Genomic DNA, 23,610 nt, shown 5'->3' with positions numbered 1-23,610 from the left:
AGAAGGTGAAGTTGCTGGAAGGAGGCATTTGAGTGGTGCACCGCCGGAAGTGATGCGGGGCGGCGGTCCCAGGAGGCAGAACGCTAAAGACCTGGGTCGGGTATTGCAGGTACCTGGCGTTTCGCAGAAGCTGACGGAGGTGGGGAAGGCAGGCCTATGCGGACTTTGGCGTAGGCCCGCACCTCCCGCTCCCAATAGCCTGGGAGGAAAAAGCCGACCTCCGGTATGCGACTGAGTGCCAGGTGGGTACCCAACCGTGCCGTGCGACTCCCGCGTGCCTAAGACTGCTCTGCCTTGGGCACCGCTGACCTTCAAGAATGCAACAGCCCTTCGTATATTATCAGGTGTTAAACAACTTTTAGTGAGCACTTATATATTCTCCAAGACCTAAGAAGTTCTGGGCCTTATAGTGTAACTCATTTGATAGCACCAATAGGGAAACCATTTTCGTTGAAATCCATTGACCCACAGGGGAGAAGAAAATAAGTAGAGGGCCATAAATAGGGTTTCTCGGGAATATTTTTTTCGCTTTTCCCTTCCGGAATCCCGAGAAAAGTTGTTTAGGAAATCGGGAAAATCGGCTCCTTGAACCCAGGTGGTTGGTAGTATCGTCCGTTACTTTGTGGAAACGGTTCATCGTGGAGAACAGAAAACCGTTTATATCTCGCAATTCGGGAATGGGAAGGCAAAAAAAAAAAAAAAAAAAAAAAAAAATTCCTGAGAACGGGCGGGAATTCCCGCCTGGAAACCCTAGCCATAAATGACTATAGGTCAAAAAAAACGTTTGAGGCGTTGTGCTAGGGACTGCTGGTAAATGAGTCGTCCTTTTGGGGCGCTCACAGTAGTGGAGGTAACTTGTAAATACTGTATTTGTCAGGAGTAAGTGTAAGTTCCAAGTGTTACAAAAACAGAGAGAAGGAAATTAGGAAAGGCTTCCTAGCTGGGGCTTGAAGATAGAGGAGAAATTTACCAGGTACGGGGCTTTGGGGATTCTAGCACTGCTTTCAGGCTGTAGCACCATTGCACGCAAAGGTGTGAGGTGTCAGAGCATGGTGTTTGGGGGAATTTGGGCTAGAGCTCCCTAGTGTAGAGTAGAGAATAGGAGAGTACAAAGCTGTGACGGTAGTTGGGGACAGATTTGTCATGTTAAAAGAGGTTTTTAAGTAGGGAAGTGACTAGATGAGGTTTATTTGATATGTGTAAAGAATGGATTAAAGCAGTGTTTCCCATCTTAGTGATTTGAATACTAAGACTGGTCACATCTGAATGTCACCTGTGCAGTTATTTACTTAATATTTTCCATAAATTAATTAAGAGTTTTATGTAAATTTAACTTCATCTTAAGCAACATTTTCTACAAAATTACAGGTTTTGTCGGCTATCTTTTCTAATATTTAGTAAACTTTTTTTTGTTATCTAAAATAATCACAGGCATTCTGTTTGAGAAACATGGCATTGGAATAAGTTTTTCAAATTTTTGATCTATAGGAATCCATCACACTCTTAAAAATGATTCAGAACGCCAGAGTGTTGTTTATGTGGGTTATAACTGATATTCAAATATTAGAACTGAAAACTAAAATATTTTAGTAATTCATTATAAAATAATAAATCCATTAAATGTTAATGTAAGTAATATAGTTTTGTGAAAAATGCCTGTATTTTCCAAAACAAAAATAATTTAGTTAGAAGTGTTTTACATTGCTTTACAATTTTGTAAGTCTCTTTAATGACCTGCTTATAGAAAACAGCTGGCATCTCATGTGCTTGTGCATTTACTACTATGTTACTATATAATTTTTTATTTTTGTTTGAGGTGCATAAAGAAAATTCAGCCTCATATGTACATGTACATATGGTTGGGAAAGGGAGGATTATTTTAATAATCTTTTCAGAAAATTGTGTACCATCTTAGATGCTATACCAGGTTTTGACAAGTGGTTAAAGGTTGTAATGTGGAATCAAACCATATCAGTGAGTATTCTGTTAGAATCCATTGTTCTATTTTAGAATAGATATAACATGCATGATTTTGCAAACATCTTGAACTTTGGCATTAGAAGTAAAGAAGAGAGACTGGATTCAAGATTTATTTAGGAAATAATATCAAAAGGATTTGGTGACTGTGAATATGGGTAGTGAATGTTTCTGTCTTAAGATACAGAAAAAAACAGATTTAGGAGGAATGAATTTTGATGTGGCTTCTTACATAACATGCTGCACAATGGTTTAACCTTATTTGTTTACTTGTCTCCCCCAAGTCCAATCAGATGCTTTAATGCATATCTTATAACTTTGATAGTGTACTTGAAACATAGTGAATATTTAGTAAATATTTAAAATGAAAGATGCTTAGTTTCTATAGTTATAAAAGAGGACTTGCTTCTGTATTTTTTTACATGATTTTATTTTTACATATTTATGGTAGAAAAATCAGAATATATACATAAACCGAAAGGTTATACTGCCAATGAGAAATAACCAACATGTAGATGCCCACCTTTCTATACTTAATTCTATACATTTACATTAAATTATAAATCTTAATGTAAAATTTTATGTCTCATAAAAAGGGACATCTTAAGCTTGAGAACCATATTTCTCATGTTTAGTCAGAATTTTCATTTTCTGAATGTTGTCTTGTTTTTTTTTGTGTGTGTGTGTCTTGTTTTTGATAGCTAAAAATGTTCCTACTTTTAAAAAGTAATACATTTTACCATATATATTACATAGGCCTTTCTTATATGTCTTACTGAAATGTAATATTTAAACTTAGTTTTATAATTTTGTATGTTTCTTTTTCAGAGAATAACAATTTAGAGGGCCAAGATGTTGCCCAGCTTGAGGATATTTGCAGCGAATCATAAGAAAATGTCCAGGTTGCACATTAATGTAAGCTTTTCTTGTAAAATTAAATGTACTTCAACAGCTTCAATTTCTTTATATCCCAAAAGGCATAGTATATACTAGTATATTTATCTGCAGCAGTTTTTTAACAGGGAATATGGGAGAACCTGTAACTAAGGAGAAGCATGCCGTATCATTAGTTCATAAATTTATTTTGCTACTTTAAAATCACCTGTGCAGCATTTTGAAGAATATTTATATATTCCATTTTGAGATTATTAATGGCCCAAGGAATTACACAGTTTTTCTTCAGTGTTTTCCTTGGTGATGCTTTCAGACTACACACCCTATGACAGGTAGATACTGTCTTACATTGGTCATTATGCAGGGGAGATTTTGATAGCTTTGAGTCTCTACTCGAAAAAGTTTCTTAGGATAATAGTGTTTGATTGCCAGAAATTTGGTAACTAATGTAGAAATAATATAGAAGGCACAGGTATGCATTCCATGATAACATAAAAGGCAGATGTGGCAGCTCAAAAACATTACATACACTAACTGTAACAATTCCAAATATATTGTCAACCATTAAGTATGTATCTAGTGGTCTAGGAATAAATGGGTATGTAGAATATTTAGACTCTGGGGGAACATTTGGAGAAGATACCTGGGGAACTTTTAAAATGCCACTCCCTTCTTCCCTCACTGCAAATGTTTTTAAAAAGCTTTCCAGGTGATTCTAATGTGTAGCCACTGTTATAAATCCTGAAAACAACTGATGGTTTTAGAGTCCATGACCCCTACCAGCTCTTAGCAGCTGTAGAGGAGAACCAAAGAATATCCAGGGTAAGAGAGACCTTTTTAACTTTTATGACTCTCTCTGGAAACTTAAGGATCTTTGTTTCCAAAGTGTAGCTATCAGAATCATCTGGAGGGCTTGTTGAAACACAGATTGTTCAGCCCCATTCATAGAGGTTCTGATTCTTTTGTCTGGAGTGGGTCCTGAGAGTTTTTCTTTCCAACAAGTTCCCTGTGATGCTAATGCCACAGGTCTAGGAGAACGAGCACCAAGGTCAGCTCAAAATAGCAAACCAGTACTAATTTTATTCTTTCTTTTTCCTGTAGTATAACTTGGGTTGGCATTTTTTTAAAGAATTGGAGTTAACAATGGGACTACTTTAAGGAGATTCAAAATATTTTGTTCTCTGACAAAGCATAGTTATGATGTTAAAACTACTGTAATAAGTTGTCACGTGGGGCAGCCTGCGGGGTCTCTGCTCCTGCTCCCCACATAAGAACGCAAGATGTGGCTAGGCCAAAAAGGAACACCCACAGAGCCATAGGTAGGGGAGTCACACCACTATAGTCTCACTGGAGGCTGGGTTCACACGACGTGCGACCTGCTGTCTGCTTTTCTGCCTGCCAGCCGACCAACGACTCTCCTCGACTCCACTCCCCAGCGCAGCTGCGGCAGTTATATTAGTGGCCGATGGCTCAAGGGTTACAGCTGATGGCCAACTAGCCACAGCTAACGGCCATCTACTACCCGAGCCAGCACCTTTTCACGTGAGGCCGAGAGCCTGGAAACTGCTCTCTGGGGCTCTGTCCCCACACTCCCCTACAGGGTCTTGCCTCACAATCTACATGACAAGTGTCTTCCGCGAGGGGCCCTGTGCGAGGAGCCTGGCTGTGTCTAGGATATTGCATTCACCTCCAGGCTCCTTGCACAGGGCCCCTCGCAGAAGACGCTTGTCGCATAGATTGTGAGGCGAGACCTTGTAGGGGTGGAGTGTGGTGACCGAGCCAGGAGTACAGCTTCCAGGCTCTCGGCCTCACGTGGAAAGGTGCTGGCTCAGGTAGTAAATGGCCATCAACTGTGATTGGATGGCCATCAGCTGTGGCTAGTTGGCTGTCAGCTGTAACCAGTGAGCCATTGGCCACTAATATAACTGCCGTGGCTATGCTAGCAGAAAAATGGGGGCTAGCAAGAAGATGGTGGCTGGCAAGTGTGGACTGCAGTTAGGACGGTGGGTTGCAACAGTGTGGTTCCTACTTCCTGTGTCTCCAACCCAGCCGCCAGTGAGACTATAGTGGTGTGATTCCCCTACCTATGGCTCCGTGGGTGTTCCTTTTTGGCCTCACCATATCCTGTGTTCTTATGTGGGGAGCGGAACCAGAGACCCCGCCTGACACCCTGCATGACATATGTCATGCTAAGAAAAAATTGATGTCGCTTTCTTTTTCTCCACTAGAATATGTATTACTCTAAAATAAGAGCAAGTTTAAAAAGATTAAAGCCACACGTGCCTCTTGGAAGAAATTACAGTTCCCTACCAGGTAATACTGTTACAGAGTCTTCTTATTTTCTTAAACTGCTTGTTTGCTTTGTTCCTTCTCCCTCTTTCCTCCTCTCCCCTCGCGCTTTTCCCCTTTCTTTCTCTCTGCTCCCCCAGCTTCCCATCTCTGTCTTATTTGTAAGCATCTCCCGTATTAGGGAGGGGGTCTCCAACCAAATAGTGGCTCCTTTTTACTTCTTGGCTATTTCCTTGAGATTATTAGGAGTTGGGAGTATTCTGATAGATCCCAGGAGGGAATACCAGTAGACTTATGCTCCTCATCTGCTGGCCATCCTAATGAGCTGAACAAAGGAAAGGATTGAGTCAGCTTTAGTAGCTGGCTCAAAAGTTTAGTGGGTGAGTCTCTTGTTGAGTGCTCTTGCTGTAAAATAGTGATGATGTAGTCCATTTCTGGTTTTTATACAAAAGTATTTGCTGTGTCAGAGGTTTACCAGAATAATTTATTTTGAAGGTTCTTAAGAGTAATTTGGTTATATACATCTGGGATAGTTTAGGTTAGATGACTTAAAAGTTAGAAGGCTGAGGTACTACTACTCCCAATTCTGAATAGCCTTCTGTGTTTGAAGTAAGCAGACATATGGGAGACTCAATGAAACTATTTCCATTCTTTTGCTGTTCTCTTTACCATCTGTGTTATGTGCGGGAAAATTGGCTAAATATACTGATTGTGTAAATTAAATTCACATACCCTGTTAAGGGTATGTGAATTTAATGGCCTGCAGTATTATGTGTACCTAGGTTTCTGTATTTTGCTACAGGATTACAGGAAAATGCAGATTTATCTATAGCAGTACAGATTATCTTTCCATCTTCAAACCTCCATGAGGGTTTCAAAATATAATAGAACTTTTCTTAATCTACTATAGAAATTTGGGAGCACTGGCTTAAATAGCAGGAAGGTATAGCTTATAAATGTAACTGCATTGTTGCTTCATTATTACTAATAAAATACATGCTAATCATGGAGTAAGTCATTATGGAGTTTTTATTCCAGAAATACTGCATGGCCTTTTAGAAGTATTATTAGATTATTACAGTTTCTGTTGAATGGTACTTCCTAGGCTGTCTTTAAAAGTATTGTGTCCTTGAGATTGCTGAAAGAAAGTAGGTTCCAAATTGTACAAAAATTCATTATCTGTTTATAGGAGGATCACTCTTAGCTCTTCAAGCCTTGCCAATGCAGGTTTACAGGACTGTGCATTTTATATTTTCCTTTGGTTCAAGATCTAGTGCTTAAGGTTATTGTTATGAACATTAATTCTAATTATACAATTCTATTATAACACATAGATTAAAGCCATTAAATAGATTAATAAATAGAATGGTAGAATGTAGCAGAGATTGGGGTAAATCTATAGTTTTCTAAGGATGTGATCTAGAAATTGATGTTTTAAAACTACCTTGTTTTATAGTCATCCATAGCCTTTCTTTAAAGATTGCAGGAAAATAAATTTTAAGTAAATGAGAGTTTTACTTTCATTGAAATTACAGTATTTGCTTAAAATTATTTTAATGTCTTTCATTTGTAAACTAAAGGACCATTTCTTAAACAGTTTAATTTTAATCTATTTCCATTAGGTTTAATAGGAAACGATATCAAATCCCTTCGTTCCATCATCAATCCTCCTATAGCTAAGTAAGTACTATCATTGATATTGTCTTTTCTGCCATGAAAAGTTACAGGTTTCTCTCATGGGCGTAATTCAGCATCGTTAGTGAATGCTCTAATTTCTGTGACTTTTTGCCCTAGCTAATTGTGAATAGATGTTGGTATGTATCTTAAAAGCTATTTTCTCAATTGAATGCTAAAAAATTTAACGTAGTAACAGCATACTTTTAATAGAAATAAATATAAGATATTCACAAGATTGTAATTAGCTCTCTTGTTACTTACCTATTTTGTCAGAGTAATGTAATGGTATGTGTTCCATTTTTCTAGTTTTTACACCATTATATAAATTGTGTACAGCAAAATTTGTACAGTATAGAAATTTGGGTTTTACAATGTTAGTAATGTCTACCTTATAATACATGTCTTTTTCCCCCCCTCTTTTGAACAGAATCCGTAATATTGGGATTATGGCTCATATTGATGCAGGCAAAACTACTACCACAGAAAGAATGTTGTACTATTCTGGATACACAAGATCACTGGGAGGTTAGAATGGATTCTTCTTCCCCCCAACCCCCGGTTAGCAAAACCATCATTGGAAAGTATTTTGATTAAGAAGTCAACCTAGAGATCTTGGTTATGGCATGGAGGAACTGATGTCTAAACCACAACATAAAGAGAAGGTAGTTGCAGTACCCACCAAAGGGGCTTCCTAGGTTCAACTAAACACTCAGGCTCCTAAGACTTGGGCCACAGTGGCACTGGTCTACGTAGGCTATAGGTCAAGAACCATAGCTTACCAGCAGACCAGCAATAGGTGTTTCTTCCTGTAAGAGTTCTTATATAATAGCCCACATGCTATTTAGGAGCTATCTTTTTGACTAGCCCGAAGTGATAGCTGAATTGCACAGTAACAAGATTCACAGGAGACCCCCTGGCTTAGAAGATCCATCCCCTCTAGAAATGAATATCTTATTACGGCTCCGTGGGCTGTCTGCCAGGTTTCCCACAAGGGACATGCTGTACCCCTCTCAGGGAAGCCTAAAGCTGTGTATCTCCATCAGGTATTTCTAATTCATTTATAGTTCTTCCCAATTCAGATATAGCTTACCAATCAAATTAATTTTTTCCATAAGATATGTTGCGTAGCGACATAGTTGGCATACTTCTGTTTTGTCGTTTCTAGAAGAAAAGAACCAAAAAGTTAACCAGAGGTCAAATTCTCATGCAGAGAAAAAAAGGATTTCATTAATCCTTAACCCACAGTGGTAGTAGTATTTTTTTATCTGTTTTAAATTTATTTTTTCTAACGTGAAAAACTGTGGTTCTTGACCAGACATTCAGATTTGAAACCCCATGTAGCTTTTTTGGTTGTTGTTCTGTTTTTAAATAACCATGCCTTTTCTCCACTCTGGAAATGAAGACTTAGCAAGTGTGCAGTACGGCCTGGATGTTTAGCAAGTCTGATATGACACTTTGATGGTGTCATATATTTTGAAACTCTGACTCATACACATTTGATTGTTATTTCTCTAATGAATCAACACTTTTGTCATTATGAAGTGCTGTTCTTTATCTCTAGTAAAACAACTGGTTTCAAAATTTAAAGTGGAGGTCACCAGGTCCATAATAGCAGAAGTGGAAATGAATATCTTTTTCCAAAATTCCACAGTGATTTTGAAATGCACTGATTGAAAACCATTTCTCTGGATCCTTGGAACTGGTTCTCAAAAGAGTGCATTTCAGATGAAGATTCTAATCCTGGGTGTTCTTTTCCTCCTAGGATTATAATCTTCAGGATGATAGGTTCCCAAATGTCAAGCACATGACTTTCTCATAGAAATACTGCTATGTATATGGGGATGTAACAGACAGCAAAACATGGAGCATTGTTAGGCTTCCTATACTATGTCACGGATCTGATAAGAACCCTTCCCTCACATCCCCAGTTTGTATCTCTGAAGCAAGGATCCAGAATGAGGTGGGTCCAGGCAACTTTTGAGTTCTTTTTTTTTAAAATTTTGGTTAAAAGCACATAACAAAATTTACCATCTTAATTATTTCTAACTACAATTCTGTAGTGTCAATATATTCACACAGTTTGCAACCAGTCTTCAGAACATTTTGCAAAACTCAAGCTCTGTACCCATTAAACAACTTTCCATTTCTCCCTCCACCAAGCTCTTAGCCCTTGGTAACCATCATTCGATTTTCCCTTTCTGTGAATTAGACTACTCTGGGTACCTCATATAAGTAGAATAGTATATACCTGTCTTTTTGTGACTGGCTTATTTAACACTTAAAATAATGTCCTCAAGGTTTATCCATGTTGTGGTGTGTACCAGAATTTTCTTTTTTAAGGCTGAATAATAATTCCATTGTATGTATGTATAAGATTATCTTTTGAAGTTCTTTTCTGGTTCAGGCCACTAGAAACTATCCAAATTGAGGCAAAACTTTTCCAGCGTTGATTTTGTTAGTCATGTGAGTAATCATAAAGAGAGAATAGGAAATAAAGTTTTTATTGTTAAAAATCTTGTTATTGTGTGTTTTAAAAACTTACTGCCTCATTTAGATCTTTCGGTTAGTTATTTGTTCTTTGTCTCCTTGATGATGTTTGTTTTCTTGGTTAATTATGTGTGAATAACTGGCAACACTAATATAATTCTTTAACATATAGATATTTGGAGTTGCCGACAGATATGTTTTTCTTGCTATTTCCTCCTCTGTTGCATTAAGTGTATGTACATTTATGTATACGTATGCACACACACAAACATGTTATGGAGAAACTAGCTAGCATTTTAGAGGTTTTGAGTAGTGGTAGTATAATGCCATGATAACTTCTGTTCTTGAATTTTGAATGGTAAAGATCAGCTCTTTTTCATTTCTTTATAAAAAAATTTTGTTTTCCAATTAGTTTGACATGCAACATTATATTAGTTTCAGGTGTACTACAGATTAGACATTTATGTAACTTAGGAAATGATTGTCCAGATAGGTCTAGTACCCATCTGACACATACATAGTTATAGTATTATTGACTATATTCCCTATGGTGTACTTTACATCCCCATGACTATTTTTATAACTGGCAATTTGTACTTCTTAATCCCTTCACCCTTTTCACCCATTCCCCTAACACCCCTTCCCATCTGGCAACCATCAAAATGTTCTCTGTTGTATCTGTGAGTTTGTTGCTTTATTTTTTATTTTGTTATTTAGATTCCACATATAAGTGAAATCATATGCTGTTTGTCTTTCTCTGACTTATTTCACTTAGCATAATACCCTCTAGGTCCATTCATGTTGATACAAATGGTAAGATTTCATTCTTTTTTATGATTGAGTAATATTCCATTGTATATATGTACCACATCTTCATCCATCTAGCAAATTAGTGTTTTGGGTTTCTTTGGATAAATACCCAAAAGTGGAATTACTGGGTCGTATGATAGTTCTGTTTTTGATATGATAGTTTTATTTTTGGTTTTTTGAGGAACCTCCGTACTGTTTTCCATAGAAGTTGCACCAGGTTACATTCGCACCAATTGTGCACAAGGATTCCCTTTTCTCCACATCCTTGCTGACACTTGTTGTTTATTGATTTATTGATGATAGCCATTCTGACAGGTGTGGTTTTAATTTGCATTTCTTTGATTCGGTCTGTGGATTTTCTGGCCTGTGTGTTCTCCGTGCTGCCTCCCTGCAGCTGGAGGCTGCCAGTCACACCACTGCAATGGGTGGAGGAGGGGTGAACTAGGGAACATCTGTGGCTCTCTTTTTTCCAGTGGGTTCAGTCGCAATTGTGTACAGACCACTTAGGCTGAAAAGTTGTTCTGGCTTTCACAATCTGTTGAGTGAGGATTTTATTGCTGGGCGGGCCACAGGAGGATGGGGGTGACAGGTTCCTGTATTTTCCGATCCCTTTGTCCTGTGATGGCGGTTTATAGAATGCTGCCACCTTTTACACTGCTTCCCTGCCCCTGACCTCAGCCTTAATATGTACTGGCCAGCCAGGCCCAGTTGTCATCTCTGCCCCTTCGATCTGCCCAATGCGGGCTGCACCCCAACCCTTCACTGCTATCCGTCCTCTGAGGCTGCATCTAGAGCCACCCTGCATCTGCAGTTTCAGTCTCTGTCCTTCCACATCTCATCTCCCCTGTTCACTCCAATCAGCCAACCTTCAGAGGTCTCAATGTGTGAATCTTTCAGATGTGTTTATGTGTTCTGAAGGGAATTCTTTGTTGAATTATAACTGTCCAACTTGTAGTTTTAAGGGGAGAGACCTGGAGGTCTTCTCATGATGCCGTACGGCTGACATCACTCCTCTTACGCAAATTCATAGTTGTGATTTTTTTCTTCTTATGGAAGTCCCTTTAACATTTCTTGTAATACTGGTTTAGTGATGATGAACTCCTTTAGCTTTTTCTTTTCTGGGAAATGCTTTATTTGTCCTTCAATTCTAAGTGACAACCTTGCTGGGTAATCTTTGTTGTAGGTCTTAACTTGGCATCACTTTGAATATTTCATGTCAACTCCTTCTGGCCTGCAAAGTTTCTGTTGAGAAATCAGCTGACACTCTTATGGGAGCTCCTTTGTAGGTAACTAACTGCTTTTCTCTTGCTACTTTTAAGATTCTCTCTTTGTCTTTAATCTTTAGTGTTTTAATTATATGTCTTAGTGTGAGCCTCTTTGGGTTCATTTTGTTTGGAACTGCACTTCTTGGGCTTGTCTGTCTATTTCCTTCACCAGGAAGGAAATGTTTCCTTCACCAAACTTCCTTAGGGAAGTTTTCCATTATTTCTTCAAATAGGTTTTCAATTCCTTGCTCTCTCTTCTTCTCTGCTACCCCTATGATGTGAATGTCGGTGCACTTGATGTCGTCCCAGAGGCCCTTTAAACTATCTTCATTTTTTAAAATCCTTTTTTCTTTTTGCTGTTTCAGTTGGTTGTTTTCCACTATCTTGTCTTCTAGATCACTGATTCGATCCTTTGCTTCATCTAATCTATTGATTCCCTGTAATGTATTTTTTGTTATATTCTTCATTTCTGTTTTTTTGTTTGTTTGTTTTCTACCTGTTGAAGTTCTCACTGAGTTCATCTATTCTTCCCTTAAGTTCGTTGAGCATCCTTATAACCATGTTTTGAACTCTGTCTAGTAGATTGCTTGTCTCCATTTCATTTAGTTCTTTTTCTGGAGCTTTGTCCTGTTTTTTCATTTGGGACATGTTTCTTTGTCTCTTTATTTTGGCTGACTCAGTGTGTTTATTTCTATGTATTAGGTAAATCTGCTATGTTTCCCAGTCTTGGCAGAGTGGCCTTATTTTGTAGGTGTCCTGTGTGTCCCAGTGGCACAGTCTCCCTGGTCACCTGAGCCACATGCTCCAGTTGTGTCCTTTGTGTGGGATGTGTGTGCTCTCCTGTTGTGGTTGAGCTTTGATTGCTGTTGGCACATCAGTGGTTGGGATTGATCTTCACACTGACTGGCTGTGAAGGATGGCGGTGATTACAGTTGATGAGCTGTTGTGTGGGTTTTGACCCCAAAGAGCAGGAGTAGCTTTAGCGGGGCTCTGTGCCAACTCAGACCACTCTTTGGGTATGTCATTTGTGGAGCTGGTTCGTTGGTACTACAGTGTGATCTGAAGCCAGCCACCAGATTTGTTGGTTCTTAAAACTCTTGAGAGGGGCTCTGGTGTCAGACAAGGTCAGCTGCAGCTTGTGCCCAGCTTAGGGCTGCCTGGTAGGAGCTACAGAGTGATTTGCTGTTGGTTGCTGCTTGTGCTGGGCTTAGAGAAGTTTATGCTGTGAATTTATGCTGTCTGCCACAAGTCCGGACTTGGGACTCTTTAGTGGGCAACATGATATGAGCTGAGGCCAGCTGACACTTGTGCTGGGCCCGTGGCCATGTAGTTGAAGCTGCATTCCAAAGCAAGACTGTCCACTGCTTATGCCAGGCTTGGGACCACCTGAGGGGAGTTACAATGCAAGTCGAGACCAGTCACTATTTGTGCCAGACTTGGAGCCGCTAAGCAAGAGGTACAGGGTACACTGAGGCCAGCTGCTGCTTGTTCAGAGATTGTGGACCTTCAAGAGATTTTAGGAAAGTCCACAGCTTAAGCTGAAGCAGGCCACTTGTGTAGAAAAGCCTCTGGAAGAGGCTTGGCTGGGTGCGTGAGTTGGGTGGGGCAGGGTCTTGGAATCACCAGGGCAAGGAAAGCGGTGTTAGCCAGATTAATGGAGAGCACAGATTTGACGCCCACCTGTCCCAGACCACCTGGGTGGCGAGAGGGCTCAGCAAAGGATCAGTGGCACCTGCCAGCACTTCTTTCTCCAGAGAGAGCTGTCCTGACTTCTGCCCCTTTAGCTCCCCCGCTGAAGCTAGTTGATTTAGTTCCTCCCTGTGTGTCCTTAGTGCTTTTCGAGCTGCTGTCTTGCTCTGGAGCCCAGAAAGAGTGAGTCTCCTCCAGAGGACTAGGTCTCCAGCATTCCTCTCTCTCTCTCTCACTTGGACGTAATCTCCGCTGCTTTCACAGCTAGAAGTTATGGGGATTTCTCTTATCGGCACTGGAGCCCTGGTCTAAGGAGCCCAGGGTAAGGCTGGGCCCCCTCGCTCCTCAGGGGAGACCTCTGCAGCCGTCACATCCCTCCTAATTCTTAATGGCCATACTGTGGGTGTGGGATCTGCCTGTTCCACATCTCTGCTCCTCCTACCAGTCTCTACATGGCTGCTTCTTTATATCCTTACTTATAGGACTTCTCAGTGATGGTCGTTCTATAATTTAGTTGTAATTTTGATGTGGGTGTGAGGGGGAGTATGCATAGCGTTTACCTACTGCGCCATCTTGACTGGAAGTCCTCTTTTTCATTTCTTTTACTGTACACATTTAATTAGAATGAAATGCATAATTAAAGAATGTTACTGCAGATTAATTTCAGTGACTTTTCGCTAGTCACAATGAACTTTATCCAGTCCTTTATGCTGTAGAAGTTCTCCCAAGACTTTATTTGCGTTTCTACAAATAAATACCGCCTCCTTTTTTTTTTGGAAAATTTAGTGATGAAAAGGGTTTGTAAAGGATAATGTAACTTGGGAGGAATTTTGTCTCTACCTTGTTCCATACAGCTACCATTAACATTTACTGAGCTAGGTATTTATATATATAATCTTGTTTCAGTCTAAGATAACCTGGCAAGTGTGGCTTTATTAGCCATATTTTACAAACTGGGTTAAGTAACTTGCTCAGAATTATAGAGTAGTAAGTGGTAAAGTTGGGATTTAAATCTAGGTCTGTCTGTGCTCTTTCATTGTACTACTTTGCCTTCTGTCAAGATCAGGCCTGAGAAACATCAGATAAAAGGATAATGAAAGTTAAACAAGGAACAAAATGAAAGAAGTATATGGTTCAGTAAAATTAAAATATTTAAATAGATTTTAATCTTAGTTGTTAACAGGAAAATTATTTTTATAGATAAATTAATCTTTCTGAAAAAAGCTTTTTCTAGAACAAGAATTTATTTAGAGAAAGATCGAGGGCTCTAAATATTAAACCAAATATTTCATGAATTATTTTTCTTAAAGCAAATTAAATTGTCAGGTAGATACCACATACTAAGAAAATGCACTTGTGATTAAGCCTAACTGTGTCATCTTTTTCCTGGTTAGATGTTGATGACGGAGACACAGTGACAGATTTTATGGCTCAAGAGCGAGAAAGAGGCATTACTATTCAATCAGCTGCTGTTACGTTTGACTGGAAGGGGTATAGAGTCAATCTCATTGATACGCCAGGTATGGTGCTGTTCCAGTAATGCCGAGATGCTGCATCAGTTGAGGTTTTTGTTTTAATTGTGGTGGAAAACATGTATCATAAGATTTACCATCTTAACCATTTTTAAGAGTACAGTTCAGTAGTGTTAAACATATTGAGATTGTTTTGAAACAGATCTTTAGAACTTTTTCCTCTTGTGGAACTGAAACTCCATACCCATTAAACAACTACTCTTCTTTGCCTCCATCTCCCACCCCTGGTGACCGCCATCCTACTCTCTGTATCTGTGGGATTGACTACTTTAGATACCAAATATAAATAGAATTTATACAATATTTGTTGTTTTGTGACTGGTGTATGTCACTTACCATCAAGTCCTTCAGGGTTCATCCATGCTGTAGCATGTGACAGTATTTCCTTTTTGAGGCTGCATAGTATTCCATTGTACATATACAACACATTTTGTGTATATACCATTCATCCATCAATGGACATTTGGGTTGCTTCCACGTCTTGGCTATTGTGAATAGTTTTGTTATGAACATAGGTATACAAATATCTCTTTGAGATCCTCCTTTCAATTCTTTAGGATACATCCTCAAAAGTGGGATTGCTGGGTCACACATTTTTTTTTGTTTGTTTTAAGATTTTAAGTGTTATATTTTTCATCTTTTTGTTAGGTCATGTGGACTTTACCTTGGAGGTTGAGCGCTGCCTAAGAGTGTTGGATGGTGCAGTGGCTGTATTTGATGCCTCTGCTGGTGTAGAGGTAAAACAACAAATATTGCCAAAGTAAAATAAAGACAAAACAGCCTGATTTTTAAAAAAGTAGAATATATCAGATTTAGTTTACTATAACCCTTTATTGAGTAAGCGCATATAAATCAAATTATGATGAAAGGAAGTTGGAATTTAATATTGAGATGTGATCTCAGATATTTCATAGTGAAAGAAAGGTATGTTTGTCTTTCCATACAAAATATGATAGTTAGTGTTGAACTATGAAGGTACTGAGATTCTACGTTATTTTCAAGCTAACAAGTTAGCCTGTCATAGTTTTATGGATTCCTGGAGAAGATACAAGACTCCTGAGGCAGAGACAAAAGACTTTATTAGTCACAGAAATAGCAATCACCAGTGTATCCACAGGGTGACCTGAAGGGGGGGAGGTAGAACAGTTTTTTAGAGAGGACACAAGAAGCATAAATCATAAAAGAAAACAATTTGATTCATTGCACCTTATCAAAATTACATTTTCTTATTAAGATCTAAAAAAAAGAAAAGGTAAGCCATAATCTATGAGAAAACTTGTAATGTGAGATAAAATATTACATAAATATTAAATTCCAGAATGCAGTAACACTATTGATTATGTAGGAGAATATTGTTGTCTTAGGAAGTCTGTGCTAAAATTCTCACAATACATGTGTATGACCAAAGACTTGTATCTAGAATATATGAAGAACTACAAATCAATAATGAAAACTAACAGCCCAATTAAAAATGGACAAAATACTTGAATGGATACTCACTGAAGAAAATATATGAATGGCCAATAAGTCCATGAAAAAATTGCTGTCCTTATTAGTTAAAAGGGCAATGCAAATTAAAATTACAAAGACCATTTCATACCCACAAGAATGGCTAAAATTAAGAATATATGAGAACTGCAATTTATAAATACAGATATTTGCGTCTTTTTTCACTCTTTAAACCCTCTTCAGTTTACATGAACATTCAAGCAGTCTCAATAAAAATACATGTTTTTTTATCACAATAGCGTTTTTATAGTATACTTCTATTTGTTCTTTTTACATCACAACTGTCTGAATCAGTTAAGGCAAACATCTGTATTTCACAGATCAGAAAACTAACAAGTTCACTATTGTGTGACATGTACTAGGTAAGGTGAAGCCAAACAAAAATTAGGTCTTCTGATTCTTGGTTAAGTCCTCTTTCCATGACTCAGTACCTCCCAGGTGTTAATTCTCTGTGGGGGGCAACCTAGTTCACCCAAAGTGGTCGTCTCACTTTTCATCACACTTGGTCATGTTCTTGGTTGTGTTAACCTGAAAGCCAGGAGTGACTTTAGAAGCTGAAGTGCAGTGGCACTAATTCTGTGCTAGAATAGGGCCCAATTCCATGTTACGATAGAGTCTTACATCTCCTTATTCCATGCTTAATAAATAGCTATTTTTGTCCAATATGTGTTCTTTGCTTTAGGCACAAACTCTCACAGTATGGAGACAAGCAGATAAACACAAGATACCTCGAATCTGTTTTTTAAACAAAATGGACAAAACTGGAGCAAGGTATTTAAAGTGTGTTTCGTTGGCTTATCAAAATAAGAATACAATTTGAGCCTTTAATGGACTATAACTTACATTTAGAAACAGCTATTCCTATAGACTAAATAGTCAATTAAATCTCTATTCAATCCCATTTAAACAATTGAAAGTAGCTAATTCATAGGTTAAGTACTAACATGGGATAAAAAGAGAGCTGATAGATGGCGAATCATCCTGATTTTAATGTAGAGAAGCTGTATGCTATTTTCTAGGATCCTGACAGTGATGTCTTGCTGATATCACTGGTGCTGGTTAGAGCTGTCTGCTCTAGTCCCTGCACGTACTGCTGACGGTTGCAATGCTCCCTGTCACTGTTAAAGGTAGACGTTACAGACATTTCCTCTAGCTGCCTCAGAGAACAATGTCCCCTGATTTTCTGTAGCTACTGGATAACATGCTCTCTATTAAAGGGAACTAGAAGAGGAGAATGTAGATGTTTTAAGACCTACATTTAGGGCAAAAGAGTTAATGCTGAAATGTTGTGGTAATGCCCAGGGACTTACAGAGGTAATCCAAAATGGATACATTATGCTGAGAACATAAGTCAGGGCATCAAGAATATATGAAGGAGAAAATGTAAAGGGAGAGAATCAAGAGTATAAAAGATTCTGGGGAAATGTGATCTTGGTCTGCGGTGTGAGTGGCAAAAACAAAACAAAGTATTTCTCCCCCCAAACCATACAATATGCTTTGTGTTTATGTAACTACAGTAATTCTAAGGCTGTGGGTTTAGAGACTTTTGTGTTGGTGAGTAAAAGTACAATCTTCAAAATGTGTGAGGTTCAAGTTCTGACCCTTTTCTGTTTGGAGATCCTTGAGGTAGACGGAAGTACTATTTTTACTGGCTTAACGTCACCTATGGTGATGGGGAGGGAGGTGACTAGATGCTAGGCTGGTTCTCAAAGACATTGGGACCAAAAAGATTTGCATGTACTCGTATGTATAAATCAGCCCATGTACCAAAGATGATATATGAGCCATAGGTAAGCCAGCCCCAGTGTTAGCACAGTAATGCAGTGTAGTAGATGATATTAAGAATACCTAAGATAAAAGTATAAAAAATAGGCTGGCTCTTGGAAGAAAGCTGATGTGTGATAGCCATGTATGATAGCAAATGCCATTATTAGAAGAATCCTTGACTTGTCATCACAAACCTTGCATTTGAATCCTAATGGCAATTTATTATCTTCGATCTTGATCAGTTCACGTAACCTTAACCTCAAACTTGAGTTAACGTGATGCTAACAATAATAATACCCTAAATACCTGTATGGCAGGATTATGGTAGTTATTCAGTCACTGGTATTTGAAATTGACATTAAAAGTTTATTTATGATATTGTCCTATGGAAGACTGTTAAGTGGTGAACATTAGGAACAATAGAAAGGGTCGTAATTTTAGAGAACATTCTTAAACCTGTTTTAAAAATCTTAACATTTTAAACTACTGTGTATTTTGTTTTCTACAGTTTTAACTATGCAGTTGAAAGCATCAGACAAAAATTGAAGGCAAAGCCTTTACTTTTACAGGTTGGTTGATTAATATTTGGTTGATTAAATAGAACAGCTCCTTTTCAGTTTCCTCATCAGTTTATTTTATTGTGACATACACATTTCTGAAGCTATCTTAGATCCTTTTTGGAAGAAATTAGAATGTAAATAAAAATAGGTAAGGTTATGGTAATAATAGACATTTAGGAGAAAATGGAGAAAGATAAGATTTATCACCAATGCCATTCTAATTGATTATTTAATAATGTTAATCTCACTCTGTATTATAGTTACCAATTGGTGAAGCCAAGACTTTCAAAGGAGTGGTGGATGTAGTAAGTAAAGAAAAACTTCTTTGGAACCTCAATTCAGATGATGGAAAAAACTTTGAGAGAAAACCTCTCTTGGAAATGAGTGATCCTAAATTGCTGAAGGAGACAACTGAAGCAAGGAATGCCTTAATTGAACAAGTAAAATACTTTGAGTTTAAAATTATATAAGTGTTTAGAAACTTTTAAAATATTTTTGTTATGAAATTTAATATAAAACTACATATGGAATATGTAAAGTATACGAATAACAAAACGAACAACAGTGTATGCACCACCCAACTAAGAGAATATTAGTAGTACTCTTGAATCTCTGTGCCCCTTCCTGTTCATATCTCTCTCCCTTCCACTAATAGTTTACAAATGTATATATCCTTAAAGAATTTAGTTTTTCATGTTTTTGAACTTCACATAAATGGAATGAAACTGTTTGTACTATGTTACACCATTCATCATTATGTTGGAGAGTCATCCATGTTATGTGTGATTATACTTCATTCATTTTCAGTCTTGTATAGTGTTCCAGTATATGATTATACCACAGTTGTCTGTTTTCCTGTGGATGAACTTTGAGGTTGTTACCTTTTTTGTTTTTGTTTTTTTGCTATTACAAACAGTGTTGCTATGAATATCTTTGTATGTCTCTCCTTGTGATCACAGGCAAAAATTTATTTAGGGTTAAACCTAGGAGTGGAATTGCTGGGTCAAATGATATGTCCATCTTTATCAGATGTCAAATTATTTAGAAAATTTTAAAACCATCAATTGTTTAGTTAATATAATTCTGGATCCCATCTAGCCTCAAAATTTAATGGAAAATAGTAAGATTGTTAATATTTTTGATATTGTTAGTATATAGAACAATGAGTGAAACATACCTTGAACTCTGTGAATTTTATGGTGAGAACATTTGAGTCTGAACCCTTTGATTTTTCACTTCTAAATTAAACTGGTCAAAATAGATCCTCTTACAATTTTTTTCATTCATCTTTTGTATGAAGTTATTTTTGAAGTAATTATTTTCCATTATAATACATAGTAATTATAAACTATTATTAACATAATAATAATTGTTATTTTTATTAATGGAGAATAGTTATTGAGGACCTACTATGATGATTAGCTTACGTGCTTTACATATGTTATTTAATCCTCACAACAACCTATATTCTCATTTTAATGGTGAGGAAACAGAGCTTCAGAATGCCTAAATAAATTGTCATACAGCTAATAAATAGCAGACCCCAGGTCTGTCTCAGTTTAGAGAGAGCTAGAGCTCTTATGCATTTTGCTATACTGCTTTTCTAATTTGGCAAGGGAGGGCACATAAAAAGAATAAAAATGGAATTGATATTAATCAATAACTGGGTACAGAATTGGTTCTCCTTTGAGGTTTTATTGTTTTGTTTTATCTTATACAAAAGAGCTATCAGAATAAACCTAAGAAGGATTTTGTAATCAAGTTGAGGAGCCAACATAAACTTGAATATATATCTCATATTGTTCTAGGACATGATAGTCTCAAATTTTCTTTATTTTCATTCTATGCTATCAGTGGATAATAATAAAGTGCTCATTACAATAAATACGTACATCACACCTGTTAGGATGACAACTATCAATAAAACAAAACAAAACAAAACAAAAACCCAGAAAATAAGTGTTGGCAAGGATGTGGAGAAATTGCACTGTTGGTGGGAAAGAAAATGGTGCAGCCACTATGGAAAACAGTAGAGTAGTTCCTCAGAAAATTGAAAATAGAATTACCCTATGATCTAGCAATTGCGCTTCTGGGTATCTATCCAAAAGAATTGAAAGCAGTGTTTCCAAGAGATTTGCATATCCTTATTCATAGCAGCAGCATTCATAACAGCCAAAGGTGGACAGTGTTCATCAACAGATGAAAGGACAAACAAAATGTGGTATGTTCACACACACGGATATTATTCAGCCTTAAAAAGGAAGGAAATTCTGACACATGCTATAGTATGAATGAACCTTGAGGACATTATGCTAATTAAAATAAGCCACTCACAAAAAGACAAATACTGTATGCTTCCACTTACGTGAGGTATCTGGAGTAGTCAAATTCATAGAGACAGGAAGTAGAATGATAGTTGCCAGGGGCTGAGGGAAGGGGAGAATGAGAAAGTTGTCTCATGGATATAGAGTTTTAGTTTTGTGAGATGAAAAAGTTCTGGAGATTAGTTTTACAACAGTGTGCATATACTTAACAGTACTGAACTGTTCACTTAGAAGTTATTAAGATGGTAAATTTTATTATGTTTATGTTGTACTATACCACAATTAATTTTTTAAATGGGAGAATAAGATTCGTGTGGATGGGAATCAACTTCCTGTGTTCTAAAGGTGAACAGTGAAAAAAATAATACTTATTGTATACTTACTATATGTTCTGAAAGCATAATTTGAATTGGTTATTTAATCTTCACGATAGCCCCATGAGGTAGTTACTAGTATTATCTCCATGAGTAATCGAGGAAAAGAGGGGTGGTGCCATAACTTAACCAAAGATTTTGAATAAGTGAGTAGTGGTGTCATTTCCAGAAGTTTGACTCCAGCTTTTTCAGGATGGTTTGGTACATTTCTTCTGTAGTTAACTGTTAAATATGTGTTTTTCTCACCCAAGTTTGAAAGTTTTGCTCCTTTGTACTATTATAAACTTTTGAAACTATTTCATTAATTTTCTTGTCAGCTGAATTCTTCTATTTCATAATGGCAGATGATTATGAAAAGAACATGAATTAGATAATTTTGATTTTTATTTTGAAATGATGTCTTTGACTCCCAACTTAAATTTATTCTCTTGTGCAATATTAATTACAATAAGATTAGTTTTTTTAGTTTGACTGCCTTGGGAGATCTTGTGAACATTCAGAATATTAGAGGAGTACCAGATGAAACTTTTTTATGAACTAAGACCCCCAATTTTATCTAAAAACAGCAGTCCATTGTATATGTTATCACTGGCAATAAATTGTGCATTTTATTTTGTTTCTTTTGAGCACTCTTGACTAGAGAGCACTTCACTGAGATGCTTTATCTGACTCAGACTTTCCATGAATTTAGAAACTCATAATAGCATATCCCCAATTTTCAGTCTCTTTTCCTTTGGGAAAAAATCTGTATCCCTGTTAGAAGATAGGAAGAGATCTTTGGCCTGGGTAACTTAGATCACGTATCTGTCTTGGAATAGTTGGGTATTGTACATTTACGATATTTAGACTTAATAGTTGCGACAACAAATGCAAGCTGTAGAACTAATGCCTTTCTTTATAGGTTGCAGATTTGGATGATGAATTTGCTGAGTTGGTTTTAGGAGAATTTAGTGAAAATTTTGATTTGCTTCCAGCTGAAAAGGTAAATTTTATTATTCATTTACTTTGCCCAAGTTTTACTAATTGGATGTGGTTTGCTTTCTCTGTCTCTCTCTGTTTTGTGGTTTTTTTTTCCAACTGTGCATATCATTAGAAAATGTTGACCTAAACAAAAATTGGGAGAACATTAAGATAAAGTCACTACTAATACAGGTACTTAGATCATGGCAGTATATTTTCAGATATACTTTATAAAATTAGAAATGGAATCTTTTTTACTTGTATTGAGTCAGGAGAAGTTAATTGTTCATTCTCAGCCTTTTCCCTTCATTGTGATCATTTCTCTAAGTATTTTTAGGGAAATCACAGGTAAAAAATTTGTATTTAAAATTTATTGGTATTTTAGCCTACTACAATGATCATTTTACTGAGGAAGTTTTTCCCAAATCCATTTTAATTTTTAGTGGACACTCATGACAAATCTTCCTTTGTTTTCTTTTGAAATACATTAAACCAGAGACTAGGTGAGTAAAATACTGATAGTAATTGAATTATGACAGATTTCTTCAGGGCATTTCTGGGTTTTTTTTCTGCCAAGGAACTTCCCCCATGAATTTGGCAAACTTACTCTTTATTTTCCTTTATGAAACATAAGAATTACCGAGGAAAGTGTTTCTAAGTGGTAATATGTGTAATGGGGTCCAAAATGAGCCCAGCAAATTCACTTATTTTTCCCAAATTAAAGAAAAACATGCAATCTATAGATTAATTTTGAGCCATTTGAAGTTGTTGAGGAGGAAAAAAATTTTTTTTTCTATTGGGTGAAATGCCGTAATTTTGGAATTTTTTATTTAGTATTTGGATGCTTAAGTGTGATGTTTATTATGCCCTATAGTCACATAATATGATTTCTGTTTTCAAAGAGCTTACAATCTAAAGTAGGTAGAATTGACCCACCATTTCTCTGGTCAGTAGCTTGTAAGCACACCCAAACTTTTCTTGGTTTCTGAGGTCTTTTAAAAATTTTTTTCTACTTTCTCAATTTCTTTTGGGTTTTGTTTAATATGGAGCTAATTCATTTGAAGAAATTATAACTCATATTTATATTTTTAATTTGTGATCAGTTTATTTATTAGATTATCAAGGTTAAATTGCAAGAATATTAACTCATTTATCCAATAAATATTTTTAAATGCCTACTTTATTTTAAGCACTTTTCTAGTTTCTGGGGATTAGCTGTATTTTCATTGGACTTTACTATCATGGTCATATGGATTTTACATTCTAGTGAATGGGAAGACAGACAATAAACTAATAAATACATATCTAATATACCAGGTAGTGATTAAGTTATAAAGAAAAATAGAAAGAATAAGGCCATAAAGAATGATGGAAGTGTATGAGGAGTGCCGTTTTACGTGGTTGGTTAGGAAAGGCATCTAATTGTGAGCTATTTTGGTTGAGCCCAGTATACTTAAAAATACTTAAAAATACAGTAGCTTAAAAATACTTACTTA

The 23,610-nt window shown here is 36.8% G+C and overlaps 1 protein-coding gene across 8 annotated transcripts in view; it reads left to right on the top strand.

Moving 5' to 3' along the window:
• The first annotated feature begins 39 nt into the window (after positions 1-39).
• GFM2 (GTP dependent ribosome recycling factor mitochondrial 2) overlaps positions 40-23,610 on the top strand; it is an 80,596-nt gene continuing 57,025 nt past the window's right edge. For 4 of the 8 annotated variants that reach the window (XR_012495085.2, XR_012495084.2, XR_016020640.1 and 1 more), the window contains exons 1-11: positions 57-242; positions 2,806-2,892; positions 5,100-5,184; positions 6,783-6,840; positions 7,265-7,362; positions 14,483-14,608; positions 15,269-15,357; positions 16,812-16,900; positions 18,405-18,465; positions 18,717-18,896; positions 22,056-22,136. Coding sequence is in view for 5 of the 8 variants with exons in the window: in XM_074328823.2 (XP_074184924.2) it covers positions 2,830-2,892; positions 5,100-5,184; positions 6,783-6,840; positions 7,265-7,362; positions 14,483-14,608; positions 15,269-15,357; positions 16,812-16,900; positions 18,405-18,465; positions 18,717-18,896; positions 22,056-22,136 (930 nt within the window). In the remaining 3 variants the exon portion in view is untranslated. Of the gene's footprint in view, positions 243-2,805; positions 2,893-5,099; positions 5,185-6,782; positions 6,841-7,264; positions 7,500-14,482; positions 14,609-15,268; positions 15,358-16,811; positions 16,901-18,404; positions 18,466-18,716; positions 18,897-22,055; positions 22,137-23,610 lie in introns of those variants that run through there. The other 4 variants (XM_019728122.3, XM_074328822.2, XM_019728125.3 and 1 more) reach the window with 4 other exon arrangements.

Source organism: Rhinolophus sinicus, chromosome 3, assembly GCF_057876585.1.
Source record: "Rhinolophus sinicus isolate RSI-liver-muscle chromosome 3, RSI-T2T, whole genome shotgun sequence".
NCBI lineage: Eukaryota > Metazoa > Chordata > Mammalia > Chiroptera > Rhinolophidae > Rhinolophus > Rhinolophus sinicus.
This window is presented reverse-complemented; position numbering and strand designations above follow the sequence as displayed.